At 38.4% G+C, this 22,816-nt stretch overlaps 2 protein-coding genes across 6 annotated transcripts in view; both read left to right on the top strand.

Moving 5' to 3' along the window:
* The window catches only part of TRDMT1 (tRNA aspartic acid methyltransferase 1), an 85,677-nt gene extending 83,955 nt beyond the window's left edge, over positions 1-1,722 (top strand). For all 5 annotated transcript variants that reach the window (XM_043478792.1, XM_043478791.1, XM_043478788.1 and 2 more), the window contains one exon: positions 1,416-1,722. In XM_043478792.1, coding sequence (XP_043334727.1) covers positions 1,416-1,516 — 101 coding nt within the window. In that variant the 3' untranslated portion in view covers positions 1,517-1,722. The remainder of the gene's footprint in view (positions 1-1,415) is intronic.
* An 820-nt stretch (positions 1,723-2,542) lies between these two features.
* CUBN (cubilin) overlaps positions 2,543-22,816 on the top strand; it is a 281,074-nt gene continuing 260,800 nt past the window's right edge. Inside the window, exons 1-2 of the mRNA XM_043478782.1 lie at positions 2,543-5,623; positions 7,864-7,917. The gene's annotated coding sequence lies outside the window, so the exon portion shown is untranslated. The remainder of the gene's footprint in view (positions 5,624-7,863; positions 7,918-22,816) is intronic.

The raw sequence follows: 22,816 nt of genomic DNA, 5'->3' as shown, positions 1-22,816 counted from the left end.
AATTTTTGCTTTTGTAATGCTCTTTAATTACTTCCTTTATTAGCTGATTGCTTTTTAAATTGCTATGTCAAAGGGTTCTGAATGTGGAATTCTGAGATTGTAACTAAGATTCTAGTGTCCACTCTTATGCTTGGACAGTCTCTTACGGTGGTATGCGCAAGGTTTTGTTCCAGCAAAAATAGTATCTGCAGGGGATTTCATTTTGAAAAAGAATGTAGCAAAAAGAACTTCAGTATGAAAATTTCAGTTTGTAGAAGCGGAATATAAAGGACTTGTATCCAGAATATATTGCTAAAAAGAAGTCTCATGACTCAACAATAAAAAGAAAAATAATCCAGTTTAAAAGTGGGCAAAGGATTTCAATAGACATTTCTCCAAAGAAAATAGATGCATGGTCAATAAGCCCATGAAAAGATGTTCAACATCATTACATATTAGGGAAAGGTAAATCAAAAGCACAGTATGATACCACTTCACAAAAAGACAGATAATAACAGTGTTGACAAGTTGTGGAGAAATCAGATCCCTTTACACTACTGGTGGGAATATAAAGTGTTACAACTGCCTAAGAAAGCTTTCTGGCAGTTCCTCGGATGTTAGACACAGAGTTATGGTATAACCCTGCATTTTCCCTTGTGGCTTAGCTGGTAAAGAATCCGCCTGCAATGTGGGAGACCTGGGTTGGATCCCTAGGTTAGGAAGATCCCCTGGAGAAGGGAAAGGCAACCCACTCCAGCGTTCTGGCCTGCAGAATTCCAGGGACTGTATAGTCCATGGGGTCGCAAAGAGTCGGTCAGACACGACTGAGCGACTTTCACTTTCTCTTTCCTGCAGTCTCACCCCTAGGTATGTATCTAAGAGAACTGAAAAAAAACTTACCTGTGCATACATATGTCCATGTCCATAACAGCAATGTTTATAATAATAAAAAAGTAGGGAAAAACCCAAATACCTATCAATGCTGCTTCTGCTGCTAAGTCGCTTCAGTCGTGTCCTGTCAATGAATGGATGGCTAAATTAAATATGGTATATCCATATGATAGAATATTATTCAGACATGGAGAGGAATGAACTATTAGTACATGTTATAACATGAATAAACCTTGGATCAGCTGATTTTTTCTGATAATGCTTGAAGTTTGAATTCCACTATATTTTATAGTCGTATACAGTACATATAATATTGTGAATACATAATGTTATTAATAAGTACTAAGATAAATATTAAACATAGAATACTTTGCTTTTTTTTTTTCACTTTCTTTTTTTTTTACCACACCTCATGGCATGCTGGATCTTATTAATAGTTTCCCCAACCAGGGACCACTATGCCTTTACCAAAGAATATATCCTTTTATCTCTGAAAGTTAATATTTCAAATGATTGTATTATAAATCATTATCTCTCTTTTCTAGGATTTCCTGAGATGACAACTGTCAAACAGCGTTATCGTCTACTTGGAAATAGTCTCAACGTGCATGTTGTAGCTACACTAATCAAAATCCTATGTGACTAATTTTTTAAATAACTCTGATGGAGGGTCACAGTTTTCTATCATATCTAGATAGTAGTTTTGAAGTTCTTTTTTGAATTCATTTTGACAGATTTTGACTAAATTATCTTTCTCTTTAATAAGAAGTTTGGGTTGGTCAAGAAAATGCCATTTTGTTTCCTTAAATTTATATTACTGTGTTTTGTAAGGTGAAGCTTATTGTTATGCTTCAGGAGAATATATTTTCATATGAAAGTAGTAAATATATATGTTAAATACTCCCTTTATGATATTATGGTATAGACAAGTTTAGAAACATTAGAATTTTAGTGTCTACATGAATATCTTATAAAGTATTATAAAATAGTATATAAACTTGAGATACTATATGTTTGTGTATGTTACTTAAAGTTGCTTTCAGTTCAGTCGCTCAGTCTTCTCTGACTCTTTGCAACCCCATGGACTGCAGCACTCCAGGCTTCCCTGTCTATCACCAACTCCCAGAGCTTGCTCAGACTTATGTCCGTTGAGTTGGTGATGCCATCCTACCATCTCATCCTTTGTCGTCCCCTTCTCCTCCCACCTTCAATCTTTTCCAGCATCAGGGTCTTTTCTAGTGAGTTTTTCACATCAGGTGGCCAAAATATTGGAGTTTCAGTTTCAGCATCAGTCCTTCCAATGTGTATTCAGGACTGATTTCCTGTAGGATTGACTGGTTGGATCTCCTTGCAGTACAAGGGACTCTCAAGAGTCTTCTCTAACACCACAGTTCAAAAGCATCGATTCTTCGGCGCTCAGCTTTCTTTATAGTCCAACTCTCACATCCACATGTGACTACTGGAAAAACCACAGCTTTGACTAGATGGACCTTTATTGGCAAAGTAATGTCTCTGCGTTTTAATATGCTGTCTAGGTTGATTGTAGCATTTCTTCCAAGGAGTAAAGCGTCTTTTAATTTCATGGCTGCAGTCACCATCTGCAGTGATTTTGGAGCCCAAGAAAATAAAGTCTGTCACTGTTTCCATTGTTCCCCTATCAATTTGCCATGAAGTAATGGGACCGGATGCCATGATCGTGGTTTTCTGAATGTTGAGTTTTAAGCCACATTTTTCACTCTCCTCTTTCACTTTCATCAAGAGGCTCTTTAATTCTTCTTTGCTTGCTTTAAGAATCTATCATTTTACTTTAAGATGATTCATCCTATTTCTAAAATGATGATTCTAGCCTGTTTAAAATATTGAATAATTTTACTTAATTTTGATTTTTTAAACATTATTTTATATAAACAAATGTGTATAATATTTTAGAATAAATTGTCATCACTCACCTTTTGCAACAGTCTGAAAAAAATGTCAAAAATAATAATCCTAAACTATTGGTTACCTTTCCATCAGTATGCCATACTGACGAAAAATTTAGGTACACATTATCTAATTATCTTTAATTCTGCTTCCTTCTAAAAGACAAAATTCACTATCCCTTTAATGGCAACCCAGTCCAGTATTCTTGCCTGGAGAATCCCATGGACAGAGGAGCCTGATGGGCTACAGTCCACGGTATCGCAGAGTTGGACACGACTGAGCGACTTCACTTGCACCTTTAGTTTGCTGTTTTCAGAGCTTGCTTTTGCCTTTTATGTACATTTTACCACAATTTAAAAAGGCGTAACTTTTAACTTTCTCTGTCTCTCCCTTTCCATTCTTGTGTTTAGGGCTCTAATCTGACTAAATCTTGCATCATAAATTCTGTGATTTTGATTTTAGTAATAAAAGCAAGTGACTGGTAGAAGAGAAATGAAAAGAAATAAGATGAGATATTTATTCTTAAAAAACGATCTTCCGGATGTGTAAAAATTGAAACCCTCTGTATTACTGATGGGCATGTAAAGTAGTGCAGCCTCTATAGAGGGTGACAATTCCTTAAAAAAAATTAAACATAGAATTACCCATATAAGAAAGCTCTTCCACTTATAGGTTTATACCCAAAAGAATTGAAAGCTGGCACTCAAATATTTGTATGCCAGTGTTCATTGCAGCCTTATTCATAATATTCAGCTATACACAGGAAGGAAATTCTGATACATTACATCATGGATGAACCTTGAAGACATTATATTCAGTGAAATAAACCAGACACAAAAGGACAAAGTCTGTATAATTTCACTTGTATGAGGTATGTATAAGAATCAAGTTCACAGAGATGTCTTTATCAGGGCTCAGGGGACCAGAGAAATGGGTGTTAGTGTTTAATGGATGTGGAGGCTCTGGGGAGGTGAGAGTGTTCTGGAGATGGAGAATGGTACAACAGTATGAATGCATGACAGTATGAATGTACTTAATGCCACTGACTTGCATACTTGAGAATTGTTTAAATGGCAAGTTTTATGTGCATTTTCCCACTCCAGTGTTCAAGCCTGGAGAATTCCATGGACTATAGTCCACTGGGTTGCAAAGAGCCGGACACGACTGAGCGACTTTCACTTTCATGTGCATTTTGCTACAGTTAAAAAAGGCATTCTCCATAACTAGTTTTTCAGAGGACTCATAGATAAATATGGGTCTAAGGGAACTGTAGGCCAGTGCATGTTTATGTCAACTGTCACTGTCTACATTTTGTGTATGTGTTTAAAGATAAAGCATAGTACCAGTCTCATAAACAACAGTATACATATCTGAAATCACTTTGGCACACTTTCACTAGGCTTTGGTCACTGATGAAAAGATCCTTACCAATAGGAAGGTTCAGAGTTTACTGTGATTATGCTGTAATTATAGTGTCCTTTGGCCCATTGTGCAATGGTGCACAATCTGTGTTAAGTTACAGTGCACCAGGAATAAACACATAAAGGCTCTGTGCAGACTTGTGCTTACAAACTAGGAGATAAAACATAGCTTTGTGAAAAAGTATTGACATATATCCATAGGCAGATGGTGACTTTTGCCTTTAAGTTAGAACTGAAAGTACAGTGGCATGCACAAAATTCATAAAAATTGAAAGTGCTAGTCTCTCAGTCAAGTTCAACTTGACTCTGTCCATGGAATCTTTCAGGCAGGAACACTGGAGTGGGTAGCCATTCCCTTCTCCAGGGGATCTTCCCAACCCCAGGAATCAAACCCAGGTCTTCTGCATTGCAGACAGATTCTTTACAGTCTGAGCCACTGGTGAGTATCATTATTTACTAGTATCTATTTACTAGACTATCATGTAATTAGCATATACACATGCATAATTTAGAATTTGTCATTTTATTGAATGCCCACTATATGTTATTGATAATAAATATGCATAAAATTTGCCTTGGAAATTCTGATATTCAGCCTTAGTGTAAACTTACTCAATATTTTGGAAAATATAGGCTCTCCTTTTAAAAAGAACTATATGTAATTAAATCTCTGCCATTTCTAACAGGAAATGGATTTTTTGTTCTCCGCTTTACATCATGCATGCTCTTTTAAATGACTATTTATTCCCTGCCTCAAATTTTTAATAAGTTCTCCACACTCAAATATAATGCATGGGATAAATAAATCAACATAAACAGAATGAATCATATTGGGAAGTGATTTTGAAGAGGAGTTAGGTAGTCATAGGAGAAGGAGCTTGAGAATCCCTGCTGGCAGACAGTGGAGCCGGATGATGGCTGGTACTGAGGGATAGGCTGACCCTTTTCGGTTCAGAAGCCCCTGGACATTGTGCTCTGGCATTAAATCAGACCTGCACAGCAGGCACTGCCTTGCGCCTAAGAGTGAGAGAATGCCTCTGACCACCAGCCAGTTTACTTTCCCCTCACAAGACAGAGCCTTTTAAAGAGACAAAACCAGAAGTTGAAATTGTGGAAGCTGAGAGACTACCTCTCACTTCTTTTTTTTTTTTTTGAGATACTGGGTAAGATTCCTTACCCTAAAATCACAGTCTGTCTTTTGTTCCAACCTCAAACTAGTTGGAGTCAGCAGTTATTAAATCTGAGGCTTTGAGGGTAGAGGAATGACGCTAAAGACAAATGAAACTGGTTTGACTCTAGCTCTAACAATCCAGAATAAAGTAGCGGCTGCCGTTCGTTCGAGCCAACCTCAACCATGTACTAAAGGATGCCTTCTGCAAGCCAGCTGCCTCGTCTGCCTACAAACTAAAGTGGGTCTGGTTTCTTTTTGTTTGTTTGTTTTGATAACTTTATCATTTAAAATAAAAAATTAGAATTAACAGCTTCCCAGATAAGCCAAGATAACACAATAAGAATCTATCTTTAAGCCCATATTGACAGCGAAAGGATATTTTCCTGAGTTAGTTATGTTATTGAAAAGAAGGGTAACTTTTCATAATTTTGTGTTCAGCTTAAATCTATGATTATTTGAGGCCCCCAATTGCAAACTATCTTACTATTAGCTTTGACCCTTCAGCTTTCAACAGTTAGTTCTCTTACAGCCTGTGATTGAACTAGTTATACAGTTTATCAAGACAGCCTTTGAACCTCCTTGTACTGAAATCTCTTCTCAGCTTCTGATGTCAAAATGTGCTGCATACACCTTTCAATTACCTTCTTAGCATGCATCTTTTTTGACCTACCTCTGTTCCCACTATCTCTTTCTCCTTTCATTATACTCACCAGGATGCCTACTTACGCCTATAATGTTTCACTTGGCAAAGTTTCTTTGCCTGTTTTATTAAAGGACAGTAAGAAACCTACCTTCTTCAACTTTAAATTATACTGGTCACTCTTTCTGCATCATTTTTCCTCTCCTGTTATTATTTTACCTTGCTACTAAAAGTTTAAACTTCATGTTTTATTTTTTTTTTAATCCATTTTTCTAACCTACCTCCTTGACTTCTAAGGATATTTTACACTAAGATACTTATATTCTTCAAAATCTTACACAGCCTTGACTCAAACTATTTTGTCCTGATTTTTGAGTTTATTCCTTTTTAAATGTATTTGTTCAACAAATATGAACACATGCAAAGAACTTTTTTCGCTTCTTATTTCTCATGTTCTCAAATAAATTTGTTATATATTTACTGTAGGTTCTGAGTCTTACTTTCAGTTATATCCAACACTTATAACTCTCCCTCGGCTATACCATATTTGATTCTTATTGCTCCCAAAATCTTATTTTTGTACAAATCTGAATTTAGATAGAAATGTACACACACCCAAAGAAAGATAGGAAGTTACTTTTCTCATAGAACTCTTCTTTGTAGCCCTAAAATGTTCTCATTTATTTGCTTGTACATACTATTGTTTCATTGTTTACTTCAAGTATTTGCTCTATATTTTATTTTGTTTGTATATTTGTTCATATCAGGGTAGATTTAAATTGTAACAGTCTAAATATGGAGCATGTTTATTTAGCAAAGTTAGCTCTATAATTGGATGAGATCACCTGAAGAGTCTAAAGAGAGGAGAGAGGTTTGGAACTGAACTTGTATCTGTTTCCGAAGATACAGTCTTCAGATCTCTCTACCCAGCACTGTCCAAGTCATTTTTTGTAAGAGATCTCACCCTTTCACCTTTTTTGTCCATAACACCCAGAAAATATAAATTTTACTGAAATAGTTGCTATTTTATTTACTTAGCTAGTTAGGAAATGAACACAAGTACAGTTAATTTTACATACACATGAAAGGATTGAAAATACCTAATGGAATGTGATACTTCTTGTGAAATAGATGTAAGCTGAGTTTGTTGTTTGAGAGCTCATCCTATGGATGAATAGACAATAAGCTGGATGGTTGGCTATGATTTGAATTGGTTTAAAATGAAAAAATATTCCATGATTTAGAGAATGTAAACTTCCAGGAAGATGAGGATTTAATTTTCTTTTACTGCTGCCTTTCCAGTGACTCTGATAGTACCTGGCACAACTCAGAAACAATTTGTAAATGAGTGAATATAGTCACCATACTGGATTGATATAGAAGATGCCTAAGGCTATCATACTGTGGAATTTAAAGTGTCTTTAAGTCACTTTAATTTGTGTTACTGCTACTTCCTCTATTAACAGAGGAATAGCCAAGAAAGGAATACTCCTTTGGAATACATGATTTAAAAAATAATTCTAGGGTAGAACTTGTGCTTTTGGCCTTTGGGGAAGTTGTGCAGATATAAATTTTTTAAAATATTATATTCTGAGTTGTCTGTAAAGGAGGGAGACTCATCCCTCCTTGTTCCTCCACGCTAAGTATGATTATCAATTTTCTATGTATATGATTATGAAATAATGCAAGAGACATCAGAAAGAAAACTCTGAAAGGTATAAAGAAGAAAATAAACCAGCTAAGTACTCTCCAAACTGGAGGGGGAACATAGCTACAGGATGTCTTAGCACCTCCCAACAGAAGAAGGTAACCCAGTCTTGGTGTTTCCTGACCACCAGGCTAGCAACATACAGAAGCCCAGGATGGAACAGGAGTCCTGCCAACACCACCAGGTGAGTCTGATAGAAACCTCAAGGGCAGCGTATAGGGGTCCCCACTGGCAAGTTCCAGGGGAAGCACTATTTTCCTGCCGGGCCTGAGATTCCTTTCACTTGCTGAGAGAAGTGGGAAGCCAGAGGACACTGCAAGGGGCCTCCAACCACAGAAATGTCTAACTCTGAAGTTTTCATCACCATGGGCAGGAGACTCTCTCCCCATAACCTAGAGGTACCAGGTGACTCATCTTGGGGAAAACCTCTTCCCCCTAAAGTAGCACCATTGAAAAGCCACTATGAGCACCAGATACATCAAATAAAACACTGCAAGGACTCTGAAACTTAAACTGCCACTGGAATCATAGACCAAAAGGTAGGCCAGGACCTGCATGCTAAACATACTGACTGTTTGCTAAAATAAAAAGATTAAAATAGGACCCATAGTCTTCTAACAGATGAAACACTCAGGATACAATCTAAAATCACCTCTCGTACCAAGAACCAAGGAAATCACAAGTAAGACAGCCAACTGATGACACCTTTAAAATGAATCAGATGTTGGAATTAGCTGACAAAGATTTTAAAACAACCATTATAAAAATGCCTTAACAAGTATTTGCAAATTCTTTTGAAACAAAAAATAGGCTCAACAAGGAAATAGCAAAAAGTTTTTTTAAGTTAGAAAAAGAACCAGTAAGGTATGTGCATTTTTGTCTCAATTAAAAAAAAATGAAAAAAAAAAAAAATGGCAATTATATAACTGAAAAATACAATAAGCCAGCTCATTCTATCAGTGAATAGAATCAGTGAACTTAAAAGTAGGTCAATAGATTTACTAATCTGAAAAAGAAAAGAAAGACTGGGGAAAAATGAGACTCAGTGACCTGTGGAATAGTAATAAAAGAGCCAACATTCATATATTTAGAGTCCAAGAAGTAGAAGAGAAAAAAATGAGCTGAATGAATATGCAAAGAAATAGTGGATGAAAACATCTCAAATTTAATATGTGGGTTCAAGAAGCTGAGTGGACTCCAAATAGGATAGGCTGAAAGAAATCCATGCAAAGACAGTTTATAATTGAATATGTAAAAACTAAAAACAAAAAGCAGAGAGAAGGGGCACATTACTATAGCAGAACACAATTTGAATGACAGCAGATTTCTCTTCAGAAACTATGGGGGCTAGCAGGAGGTGGCATAACATTTTTCAAGTGCTGAAAGAAAAAACTGTTAATTGAAAGTTTCAGTGTTCAGACTAGCCTGCAGGAATAAGGGGAAACAGTGATATTCTCAAATGAAGCAAAACTAAAAATGTTTGTTGCTAGCAGACCTACTCATTAAGAATAGCTATTGGATGTTCTTCAAACAAATGAAATTATAAAAGACATTTTGGAGCATCAGGGAGGAATAAAGAAAAATGGAAAGAGCAGAATTATGAATACTTACAGTAAACTGTTTACCCTCATTAGTTTTATAAATCACATTTGGTGATTGAAACAAAAATTATGATACCAACTAATGCTCAAGACAATGATTTTTAAAAGGGAGAAATTCAAGAAGTGAGATTTCATTTCACTTAAACTGGTAAAGTCTGACATCAATGGACTGTGGTAAGTCATGTAGGTATATTATTATACCCAGAGCAACCACTGCAAAAACTTTGCAAAGAAATGCACACAAATAAATCAAGATGGAATCCTAAGAAATCCACAGGAAGTCAAGAAAAGATTAACAGAGGAATGAGAAGCAGAGGAAACAAGCAGAAAACAAGTGATTAAATGGCACACAAGCTCTATCAGATCTATAGCTGTCTTAAATATAGTTGGTCAAAATATAGTAATTAAATTGCAGATATTGATAGAGTGGATTAAAAAGCATCATTTAATTGTATACTTTGGTAAGAAACCCACTGTAAATTAAACAATTTAAGTAGGTTGAAAGTAAAAGGATGGTGAAAACAGGACCCACAATGGGAATGTGCCTTAATAATACAATTCAAAAGAACAGCATGTTATAGGAATGAAAATATTAAACAGCGAAACTGTAAGCATATTAAATGTGCTGCAGTAAAACAATGCTGAAATATATGATTGTGAAATCAATATTATGCAATGAGTAGCCTCTTTGTCTAAGTTTGGCTATTCCTCAAAATGACATGTTATCATATGACCCAAGTATGCTCCAAAGCATGTTCCAAAGAGAATTGAAAACATATATCTACACACAGACTTTTACATGAATGTCCATAGCAGTATAATTCATGAAAACCAAAAAGTGGAAACAGCAATTGTATTCAACTGATGAATGAATTTTTTTAAATGTGTATATGCATACAATAGATTCAGCCGTAAAAAAGGATCAAACACTGATAACATGCTACAACATAAATGAATCTTGAAAATATTATGCTAAGTGAAAGAAGCCAGACTTTGAATATTACATTCAGTGTAGTATAATTATATTACTTTATAATTAAAAATATTCTTTCTATGAACAAAACTAATGGAGGTGATGGAATTCCAGTTGAGTTATTTCAATTCCTAAAAGATGATGCTGTGAAACTGCTGCACTTGATATGCCAGCAAACTTGGAAAACTAAACAGTGGCCACAGGACTGGAAAAGGTCAAATTTCATTCCAATCCCAAAGAGAGGCAGTGCCAAAGAATGCTCAAACTACCACACAATTGCACTCATCTCACACGCCAGCAAAGTAATGCTCAAAATTCTCCAAGCCAGGCTTCAACAGCACATGAACCATGAACTTCCAGATGTTCAAGTTGGATTTAGAAAAGGCAGAGGAACCAGAGATCAAATTGCCAATATCTATTGGATCATAGAAAAAGCAAGAGAGTTCCAAGGAAACATCTGCTTCATTGACTACACCAAAGCCTTTGAGTGGATCACAACAGTCTGTGGAAAATACTTAAAAGAGATGGGAATACCAGACCACCTAACCTGCCTCTTGAGAAATCTGTATGCAGGTCAAGAGGCAACAGTTAGAACCAGACATGGAACAACAAACTGGTTCCAGATTGGGAAAGGAGTATGTCAAGGCTGTATAATGTCACCCTGCTTATTAACTTATATGCAGAGTACATCTTATGAAATGCCAAGCAGGATGAAGCACAAGCTGGAATGAAGATAGCTGGGAGAAATAATAGCCTCAGATATGTAGATGACACCACCCTTATGGCAGAAAGCAAAGAACTAAAGAGCCTCTTGATGAAAGTGAAAGAGAAGCGAGAAAAAGTTGGCTTAAAACTCAGCATTCAGAAAACCAAGATCATGGCATCTGGTTCCATCATTTCATGGCAAATAGATGGGGAAACAGTGGAAACAGTGAGAGACTTTATTTTGGGGGGCTCCAAAATCACTGTGAATGGTGACTGCAGCCATGAAATTAAAAGATGCTCGCTCCTTGGAAGAAAAGCTATGATCAAACTAGACAGCATATTAAAATGCAGAGATATTACTATGCCAACAAAAGTACGTCTAGTCAAAGCTATAGTTTTTTCAGTAGTCATGTATGGATGTGAGAGTTGAACCATAAAGAAGGCTGAGCGATGAAGAATTGATGCTTTTGAGTTTTGGTGTTGGAGAAGAGTCTTGAGAGTCCCTTGGACTGCAAGGAGATCCAAGCAGTCCATCCTAAAGGAAATCAGTCCTGAATATTCATTGAAAGGACTGATGCTGAAGCTGAAGCTCCAATACTTTGGCTACCTGATGTGAAGAACTGACTCATTGGAAAAGACCCTGATGCTGGGAAAAATTGAAGGCAGGAGGAGAAGGGGACGACAGAGGATGAGATGGTTGGATGGCATCACCAACTCGATGGACATGAGTTTGAACAAGCTCAGGGAGTTGGTGATGGACAGGGAAGCCTGGTGTGCTGCAGTCCATGGGGCCGCAAAGAATTGGGCAAGACTGAGTGACTGAACTGAAACTGAACTGATTGTTTCTTACGAAACCAATACTCTGATCCCCAACTCTACCATAGGTAATCTAGCTTTATACCTGATGGCAGACAATACCATCACCTCCCCAGACTTTTTTCCTCCAGGGCAAAGCTGTATCTTCCCCAATTCTGCCTCTTCAGCTCCTCTCTCAGTTGTCGACAAATAATCAGTACTTAATAAATAACTGTCCAATTAATCTGAGTTATATATGAATATACTGAGCATTATAGAAAAAACATTATATCTTTCATGACAAGGAATTGCTGGAATAATTCTGTCAATCTAAATAAGAATAGCACATTAGATATTATAAAAAATGTATTTAATACCCAAATTGTGTATAACTCTAGCCATTTATTTTATTATTATTGTTATTTAATTTTTGATTATACCAACCAGCATGTGGGGTCTTAGGTCCCTGATCAGGGATCAAACCTGGGTCCCCTGCATTGGAAGCACTGAGTCTTAACCACTGGACCACCAGGGAAGTCCTTTAATTTTATTTTTATAAGTGAGTGTTTATGCCTCCTCTGAAGACAGTCTAGGAATTGGTAAAAAACCTGATTCAGCAGTATTTCTGTAATAAATATGGCCCAAAATACTGTTTTAAAAAAAGAAAATACAAAGGGACAAAGGCTTTGGTGTTTATAGATCTTAAAAACACTGAGAGAGTGAGACGTGAGGCCATCTAATCCTTCTTCCTGCCCTTGATGACAACACCCTATATCTTCCCACAGATCTGTATGGCATTTCAATTAACCCACCACCTGGGAATGATGATGGCCCTTTGTGAGGCATCAGCCTTGTTAAAACACTCCTCCCATCATCAATCACATCCGTGAAGCAAAGCCTCCCCTCACCAGATAAAGATGCCTCTGTGCACTGCTTGTTTGTATCTCTCCAATTAAAAGTACAAGAGGCAGAGTTCTGTAGCTGCCAAGTATCCTTAAATTCTTCTTCCTACCCTCTTCCCCACAGCATATTGCTTCCCCAATGTGCTCTGTTGCTCTCCCCCTCTCATCAGACACAAAATACTGTTATAAAAGTGCATGCATGCTAAGTCGCTTCAGCTGTGTCCAACTCTTTTTGAGGCTATGGACTGTAGCCCACCAGGCTCCTCTCTACATGGCATGTTCCAGGCAAGAATACTGGAGTGGGTTGCTGTGCCCTCCTCTAGGGGATCTTCTCAATCCAGGGACTGAACCCAGATCTCTTATTTATACCTGCATTGGCAGGCAGGTTCTTTACCACTAGCGCTACCTGGGAAGATCTTATAAAAATACACTTCCCCCTTTTCAAAAGATTAGAGTAGCAATTATTTACCACCTGCATTGCTACAGTCACTCACATGACGTGTTAATACAATCTGGCATTTTCTTTGATTACAGTATGAAAGGTGTCTAAATCTTTCACTTCAGTGGCTTTTTCAGAGAGTTTTGGGAATCACCATGTAGAAAACTTATTTTGTTCTTTATAGGTTGCCTTGGAAGGGGATGTCAGGAGGGTTTCCCCATGGTCCTCATCAAAGCTAATCTCCACTGCACAACTTCACACCTTCACAGAATCAAGCTCAGATGAATCCAGCAGAAGTGCTGAAGTCCTGTGTCCAGAGCAGTGGGAGGTAGAGACAACTGTGTTGAGTTTTCCCACTAGCTTTTGGAGCCATTAATTCCAGCACTGTATGTTTTCTCTGCTGTGTGTCCTATCCTTAACAGTCCAAGTCTCACAATGTCACAAGACTCTGCAGTACATATTTTATGTTTTTCAGAACATGTGACATTAGTTTTTGTTAATATACAGCCCCTATGTGTATGTATCTGTATATGTGCATTAGCACCCTCTGTTCCTTATGTGAAGCTCTGTTACAGGTCTCCCTCCGGATACGAATTTCCTGGTTACATCTTCTTTCTTTATTTAAGGATGATTGTAGTTATAAAAATATGAAACAAAAAAAGCAAAAGGTTCTTCCAAAATCTCAATAATCAGTAATAAAATCTACCTCTTCAGGAAAATCTCTGCCAAACCTGAATTATTCAAATGGTAATAATTAACTCATCATTCTTTTAAAAAAAATTTTTTTTTTTTGTTCTACTCAAGGATAATTGCAATCATTGTAGTAATGAGCATGGAGAACAAATGTCTGGGTTGTGTTCCCTAAGACCACATGGCATTCAGAAAGGTCAGTTTGTTGCAGCAGTGAATTTGGTAATTTCCTGAGAGGTAATGCATTTTCCATGAAATGAGCAAATGAATAGTTTTAAACTTGCATCAGTTTCATAATTATTTTATGTAATCTTTCATGGAAAATGAAATAGGCAATTGGAACAATGGTAAATTGTTCAGACCATTTGCTGAACCTCACAAAAACTGGCTTATGTAAACGTACCTTTCAAGCAATGTGAGTTACCTGAAAAAGAGTGAATTAAGTGTTATAAAGTTTGAGACAGATCATTATATTCACAAATGTTTCCATTAATGACTGAAAACAGATTAATTCTGCAGTGTTCTGTTTTAAACTGATATTAAAATGGAAAGCACCAAAGCCAGGTTGAAGCTATGAAATGAGATGGGAGCTGGAGTACAGGGTGTGAGACTCTTGCCCATCTTCCTCCCAAGCACCTTTTTCTTTTAACCTTCTCTCTCTATTCTTGTGACTTCTACATTCATCCAGGCCTCCAGGTAAGTTCAGCTGGCCTGCCAGAAATATCACATAAGGATTGTTTCACTCAAGATACAAGAGCAGCTCCCTATTAAATAAAAAAGATTAAATCACAATTCTTCAAACTGCCACTTAAGGCCCTTAATCAATGCCCCCACCTTTACCCAACCACCTGTCCCTAAAATGACCCTCCTTGGTTTATAGAACCAGTGTATCTACAGTCTGCCCAGACTGGGTTTAGGGCCTCTTTTTCAGTTTGGTTCATGCTGTTTTCCTAAAAGCATACTAGTATGTTATTCCATGTTGTCTCACCCTTGTTTATAACATTGCTTTATTACAATGGTCTAGATTTATACATATGTCTTTATTGCAAGCCAGAGAAAGTCACGACTTCTGCTTTGAATTTCCCTCATTATTGAGGCTGTCATGTTTGCAATAAATGTATATTAAAACTATAAAACAATGAAATTAAGATGAAACTAATAGGAATGAAAAATAAATATTGATATATAAAATAACTTATAAGAATTATATTAATATAGAATTGAGCTGCTTTCCAAGCATTTGGAAAAAATATGGAAAACAAGGGACTAAATAAAATCTGCACACTAAGCAGTAAAATTTCCAGTGAACTTTCCTTACCCAGGTAGAAAACTGGAGTTTTTTTTTTTTTTTTCTGAAGGAATTATATGTCCCTGGGGAAAAAATATCTTCAAAAATTGACATTTGGTATTCCACAATGAAATTGTCAGCTTGCCATTCAACCACCCCATGATAAAGTCTACAAGTTATGAACACTGACCATCACACAAAGCTTATCATCCACTCTTTAATGTCCTATTTTTAAGTTAAAATGAGTGCAAAAAGATCAATAAGTATTTGAGGAAAGCCTCTGAGATGAAATCGATATAAACAAGCAAACAGAAAAAAAACTAGAGAAATCAAGACTATGCAGTAAGCAGAAGAAAACTTCAAGTAGCAGCTGTTTTTAGAGTAATAGGAGATGTTACAACACAAAAGAAGAATGAGAAAGTTTTTGAAATTAAAAATATAATGCCAAAAAATTTTTAAAACTCATACACATTTTAAAAGATAAATAACAAAGAATTTCTCAGAAAGTAGAACAAAAGAAGATAAAAAAAACAGAAAACAGAAAAGGAAGTTATGGAAAGTTAGAAGATAAACCTAAGAAAAAATAGAGATAGAGATGCACTTGAGACCATGTGCCTCTCTTCTGTGAAGATGCCTTCACTCCCTGGGTCAGGAAGGGAGGGTCTTTGTAAAATGCAGGTTTAGATTCAGTATATCTGAGGTTGAACTGAAGATTTTTGCATTTCTGACATGCTCCTGAATTTGACAATAAGGAGTTCATGATCTGAGCCATAGTCAGCTCCCGGTCTTGTTTTTGCTGACTATATAAAGCTCCATCTTTGGCTGCAAAGAATATAATCAATCTGATTTTGGTATTAACCTTCTGGTGATGTCCATGTGTAGAGTCTTTTCTTGTGTTTTTGGAAGAGAGTGTTTCTTATGACCAGTGCATTCTCTTGGCAAAACTCTGTTAGCCTTTGGCCTGCTTCATTTTGTACTCCAAGGCCAAATTTGCCTGTTACGCCAGGTATCTCTTGACTACCTACTTTTGCATTCCAGTCACCTATGATGAAAAGGACATCTTTTGGGGGTTTTAGTTCTTGACAGTCTTGTAGGTCTTCATAGAACCATTTAACTTCAGCTTCTTCAGCATTAGTGGTTGGGGCATAGACTTGAATTACTGTGATATTGAATGGTTTGCCTTGGGAATGAACAGAGATCATTCTGTCGTTTTTGAGATTACATCCAAGTACTGCATTTCAGACTTTTGTTGACTGAGGGCTACTCCATTTTTTCTAAGGGATTCTTGCCCACAGTAGTAGATATAATGGTCATCTGAGTTAAATTCACCCATTCCAGTCCATTTTAGTTCACTGATTCCTAAAATGTTGATGTTCAGTCTTGCCATCTCCTGTTTGACCACTTCCAATTTACCTTGATTCACAGACCTGACATTCCAGGTTCCCATGCAATATTGCTCTTTACAGCATCGGACTTTACTTCCATCACCAGTCACATTTACAACTGGGTGTTGTTTTTGCTTTGGCTCTGTCTCTTCATTCTTTCTGGAGTTATTTCTCCACTCTTCTCCAGCAGCATATTGGGCACCTATCAACCTTGGGAGTTCATCTTTCAGTGTCCTATCTTTTTGCCTTTTCATACTGTTCATGGGGTTCTAAAGGCAAGAATACTGAAGTGGTTTGCCATTGCCTTCTCCAGTGGACCACATTTTGTCATAACTCTCCACCATGACCCATCCATCTTTGGTGGCCCTACACGGCATGGCTCATAGTTTCATTGAGTTAGACAAGACTGTTGTCCATGTGATCAGCTTGATTTGTTTTCTGTGATTGTGGTTTTCATTCTGTCTATCCTCTGATGAATAAGGATAAGAGGCTATGGAAGCTTCCTGATGGGAGAGACTGACTGAGGGGGAAACTGGGTCTTGCTCTGGTGAGCAAGGCCATGCTCAGTAAATCTTTAATACAATTTTCTGTTGATGGGCTGGGCTGTATTCCCTCCCTGTTGTTTGACCTGAGGCCAAACTATGGTGGAGGTAATGAAGATAAAGGCGACCTCCTTCAAAGGTCCCATGCATGCACTGCTGTGCATGCTCAGTGCCCCTGACTCTGAAGCAGGCCACCACCAACTCATGCCCCTGTCGGAGACTCCTGGATGCTCATGGGCAAGTCTGGGCCGTCTCTTGTGGGGTCACTGCTCCTTTCTCCTGAGTCCTGGTGCACATAAGGTTTTGTTTGTGCTCTCCCAAGAGGCTGTTTCTGCAGTCCTGTGTAAGTTCTGGCAGCCCTGTGGTGGGGTTAATGACAGCCTCCTCTAAGAGGGCTTATGTCATACCCAGGTCTGCTGCTCCCAGAGCCCCTGGCCCTGTGGCAGGCCACTGCTGACCTGCACCTCTGCAGGAGACACTGAAACATTCAAAGGCAGGGCTGACTTAGTCTCTGTGGGGTCTCCTGGTGCACACAAGATTTTGTTTAAGCCCTCCACCCATCTCTGGCAGGTATGGGTTTGATTCTAAATATGATTTTGCCCTGACTACCATCTTGTTGGGACTTATCCTTTGCCATTGTGGCATGTTTTTGTTGGAACATGTGGCATTTGTTTTTGTTGGAATCCAACATTCTCCTATCAACAGTTGTTCAGCAGCAGGTTGTAATTTTGGAGTACTCACAGGAGAAGAAGAGTGCACGTCCTTCTATTCCACTATCTTGTTTAGGGGAAGGTGGTCTTAAATTGAAGAAAGTAGGGAAAACCACTAGACCATTCAGGTATGACCTAAATCAATCCCTTATGACTATACAGTGGAAGTGACAAACAAATTCAAGGGATTAGAGCCGATACACAGAGTGCCTGAAGAACTATGGACGGAGGTTCCTGACATTGTATAGGAGACAGGGCTCAAGACCATACCCAAGAAAAAGAAATGCAAAAAGGCAAAATGTTTGTCTGAGAGGTATTATAAATAGCTGAGAAAAGAAGAGAAGCAAAAGGCAAAGGAGAAAAGGAAATATATACCCATTTGAATGCAGAGTTCCAAAGAATAGCAAGGAGAGGTAAGAAAGCCTTCCTCAGCAATCAATGCAAAGAAACAGAGGAAAACAATAGAATGGGAAAGACTAGAGATTTCTTCAAGAAAATTAGAGATACCAAGGGAATATTACAAACAAAGCTAGCGGAAGTGATGGAATTCCAGTTGAGCTATTTCAATTCCTAAAAGATGATGCTGTGAAAGTGCTGCACGCAGTATGCCAGCAAATTTGGAGAACTCAGCCATGGCCGCAGGACTGGAAAAGGTCAGTATTCATTCCAATCCCAAAGAAAGGCAATGCCAAAGACTGTTCAAACTACTGCGCAGTTACAGTCATCTCACACGCTAGCAAAGTAATGCTCAAAATTCTCCAATCCAGGCTTCAATAGTACGTGAACTGTGAACTTCCAGATGTTCAAGCTGGTTTTAGAAAAGGCAGAGGAACCAGAGATCAAATTGCCAATATCTGTTGTATCATGAAAAAAGCAAGAGAGTTCCAGAAAAACATCTACTTCTGCTTTATAGACTATGCCAAAGCCTTTGACTGTGTGGTTCACAACAAACTGTGGAAAATTCTTTGAGATGGGAATACCAGACCACCTGACCTGCCTCTTGAGAAATCTGTATGCAGGTCAGGAAGCAACAGTTAGAACTGGACATGGAACAACAGACTGGTTCCAAATCTGGAAAGGAGTATGTCAAGGCTGTAATTTGTCACCCTGCTTATTTAACTTTATATGCAGAGTACATCATGTGAAATGCTGGGCTGGATGAAGCATAAGCTGGAATCAAGTTTGCCAGAAGAAAATCAATAAGCTCAGATATACAAATGACACAACCCTTATGGCAGAAAGCAAAGAAGAACTAAAGAGCCTCTTGATGAAAGTGAAAGAGAAGAGTGAAAAAGTTGGCTTAAAACTCAGCATTCAGAAAACCAAGATCATGGCCTCTGCTTCCATCACTTCATGGCATATAGATGGGGAAACAATGGAAACAGTGAGAAACTTCATTTTGGGGGTCTCCAAAATCAGTGCAGATTGTGACTGCAGCCATGAAATTAAAAAACGCTTGCTGCTTGGAAGAAAAGCTATTATCAACATAGACAGCATATTAAATAACAGACATTATTTTGCCAACAAAGGTCCATCTAGTCAAAGCTATGGTTTCTCCAGTAGTCATTTGTGGATGTGAGAGTTGAATTCTAAAGTAAACTGAGCTCTGAAGAATTGATGCTTTGAACTGTGGTGTTGGAGAAGACTCTTGAGAGTCCCTTGGGCTGTAAGGAGATCCAAGCAGTCAGTCCTAGAGGCAATCAGTCCTGAATATGCATTGGAAAGACTGATGCTGAAGCTGAAATTCCAATACTTTGGCCACCTGATGCAAAGAACTGACTCACCAGAAAAGACCCTGATGCTGGAAAAGATTGAAGGTGGGAGGAGAAGGGGATGACAGGATGAGATGGTTGGATGGCATCACCGACTCAATGGACATGAGTTTCAGTAAGCTCTGGTAGTTGTGATGGACAGGGAAGCCTGGTGTGCTGCAGTCATGGGGTCGCAAAGAGTCAGACATGACTGAGCGACTGAACTGAACTGACAAGCTCCTGGATAAAGTCTGTGCTGGGTCAATTGACCACACTTTTGAGTAGCAAGATTGTAGTCTCAGCCATCTCTGAATCTTCGCTGCAGCCACCACTGATGACTAAACCATTTGTAGAGTACGGCCGTGTGGCAGCAGGGCAGGGCAGGGCAGGGGGAAGGGGCATCTATTCCTCAGATCTCTGTGCATCTAAATCTGAACTCTTATCTTTTCTCCAAAACCTCCTTCCCCTGATTATTATTAATTGGTTCCTGACACCTCTGTCCTGCCAATTTCTCAAGCAAGAAACCTGAGCATCACTTCCCTTTTCTTGCTTAACTGCCCCAACATATATTTTTTTGTAGATCCTGTTTCCTAAATACCTCTCTCACTGTCTCCTGCTCTCTCTGCCAGTACTTCAACCAAGGCCTCCCCAGGTCACACCTTAGCTGTACCACAACTTCCTCAGTGACTCTGGGAATTAGACTTGGCTTTGCAGGTCTGTTTGTAAAATGCAAACATGACCCTGTCTAAAATACCCTCATAATGCTCCATTATTAAAGAATAAAGTAGGATCTAAACTCATTAAAATGACATTTCATGGTCCTTCTTGATCTGACTTCCTTTCCACTTAAAAATGCATTTGCATTGTAACCATACTTAGTTGTTTTGTAACTGAAAAACTTTAGATGTGCCCTTTTTTTCTGTCTAAAACTCCCAGTCCCACTGCTTTGTCTGGAAAACTTGTATATATTCTGTAAGACTCAACTGGCTCTTGGGAAGCCTGCATTGCCCTTCCCTGGCAGTTAATTTGGTTAATTCTGTTCTCTATTGTTTTTGTTGTTGTGGTTTTTTTTTTTTTTTTTTTTTGATCCTTATCAACTTTGGGTTTCCCTGGTGGCTCAGGTGGTAAAGAATCCATCTGCAATGCGAGAGACCTGGGTTCGATCCCTGGGTTGGGAAGATCCCCTGGAGAAGGGAATAGCAACCCACTCCAGTGTTCTGGCCTGGAGAATTCCATGGACTGTGTAATCCATAGGGTCACAAAGAGTCAGCCACTACTGAGCGACTTTTACTTTTACTTATCAGCTTTATGATTACAGTGATGCCTCTCAGCCAGCACTTACCCTTGAGTGAAATTCTAGTATACTGGGATTTACTTTCAAGTACAGTTTTGATGACTATAGAATTTTCCTCTGTGAATTGAGTCATTCATGAATTTCATTAGTGTGTTGTGTTGGGGATTACTAAAACCGTTGGGGACTTGGGTATTCAGATAGAAAAAGGAAGTGAAGTAGATGGTGCACGAGAAGCAAAGGTTGTACTAAGATGTTTTGGAAAGGGTAAAGGAAGAAAGGAGAAGATAATTCTGATTCTTTTTTGTAAGGAAGGAAAGAGAGGAAGAGAAGGAACTGGAAATTCTGTAAGAATTGCTGAGCAGCTGGGAGGAGAGAGAGGTTGGAAGGTGACATCCTGGGACAGGATTGGGAGCACAAGTCAGCAGGTCACGAATCATTGATTAGTAACACTGCACTTGGAGATGGAGGAATGGGAACAACCCTAAGTCCATGTACCATGTGTGACGTCTGCAACAAAGCAAAACACATTGACATTCACCTCGCTGTAGATCCCAAAAGCTGGAAACCAAGAACACAGCAGACCTCGTGACAAACTTAAGATGTGTAAAAGTCATGGATGTTATTAGTGTCCTGAATGCGAAAAAGTGTCTTATGGCTTTCTTAGGTGTCCTCTCACACGCTCCTCCCCAGCATAGAGCAGCTCCCAGGGCAAACCCTCTCCTTCCTCTGTTTCCTCAGCTCTGGCTCAGGGAAGACTTTGTTCCCTTTGGGTTGCCTGCTCTTGGAGACTCTTGGATTCAAGTCTAACGTTGCCTCTACTTGCCCATGTGGAGTGCTTCCTTGCTTCCTGGCACCACTTCGCCTGGTTCTCAGACAGCAGTTTACTTTGGCCTCGCATCCCCAGCTGCAGTTCAGCTATACCCCTCTTCACTCAAAGTCCTCCATGCGTGTCCGTGTTCTGAAATCCTCTCTTGTAGAAGGGGAGATAAGGCACCCCCATTTTCCTTGTGCCAAAGCTTTTTAAGTTGCCTGTGGATTCTTGCATCATTCCCTGCTTTAAGAAACCTAAGTTCAAGTGGTGGAAGAGGAAGGAGAATTGTTATATTTATTTACATGATAATCACAGTTTGTAGTTAGTGGACATTTACATGCCAGAGACGAGGTGTGCTAAACATTTTGTACACCTTCAGTGCTGTTATTATTATCTTTTTGCTGATGAAGAAAGGGTCAAATGCTCAGACAGTGATGGAGCTGCATTTAAACCCAGATGAATGAACTTCCAAGCCCATGTTCCTACCCTGAGCCCAGTGAGCTTCCCTAGAGTTGACTTTGGAGAGAAAAATCTGTAACATATCCCATCTTGCATTCCTGTCATTTTGTAGAATGGCTAATATAGAAAGGCCATGTGAAGGATCTTTGTGGAATGCATTCTGATTTAGGGAGGAAATGGGAGCTTTGCCAGTCTGAAAGACAGGATTTCAGGTTTATACAGCATTTACTCTGGGAAAGGGAGACAGGAGATTATTCACCTTCTAAGTCTAAAGGTCATGGATTCGACAACTATATTATTTTTATTAAAGAAATTCCAAATAAGGCAGGCCAAAAGAATGAATGATAATGCTGGAGGAACAGCAATTGATTTTTATATTGTTTCCACTGAGTCATCATGTGCAGACTGTCTGACTTATCTATTGATCTCAGCTAGAGTTGAGCAGGTGAGCTGGATATAAAATTCCCTAAGTCATCCAAAGTCAGTCAGACCTTGAAAGAATGTTTCTTTTCTTTCTAGCATGAGGGACAATTAAGAATTGGATGACTATACTCAGAGTAGAGAAATTATCTTGACTTTGTTTTAGTAAGCACATTAGTAAAACAGGAAAATTCTGTTAAAAAAAACGAAGTTCTTTTTGAAATATGCTGGAGACATCTTTTATTGCTCTGAAAGATAGGCTGAATGCAGTGACCTTTAAGAAAATAGAATCATGAAAATAGTTATGTTCTGTTCAAA

Source organism: Cervus canadensis, chromosome 10 (assembly GCF_019320065.1).
Source record: "Cervus canadensis isolate Bull #8, Minnesota chromosome 10, ASM1932006v1, whole genome shotgun sequence".
NCBI classification, from domain to species: domain Eukaryota; kingdom Metazoa; phylum Chordata; class Mammalia; order Artiodactyla; family Cervidae; genus Cervus; species Cervus canadensis.
The sequence above is the reverse complement of the archived record's forward strand: the minus strand, read 5'-3'. Positions and strand labels throughout refer to the sequence as shown.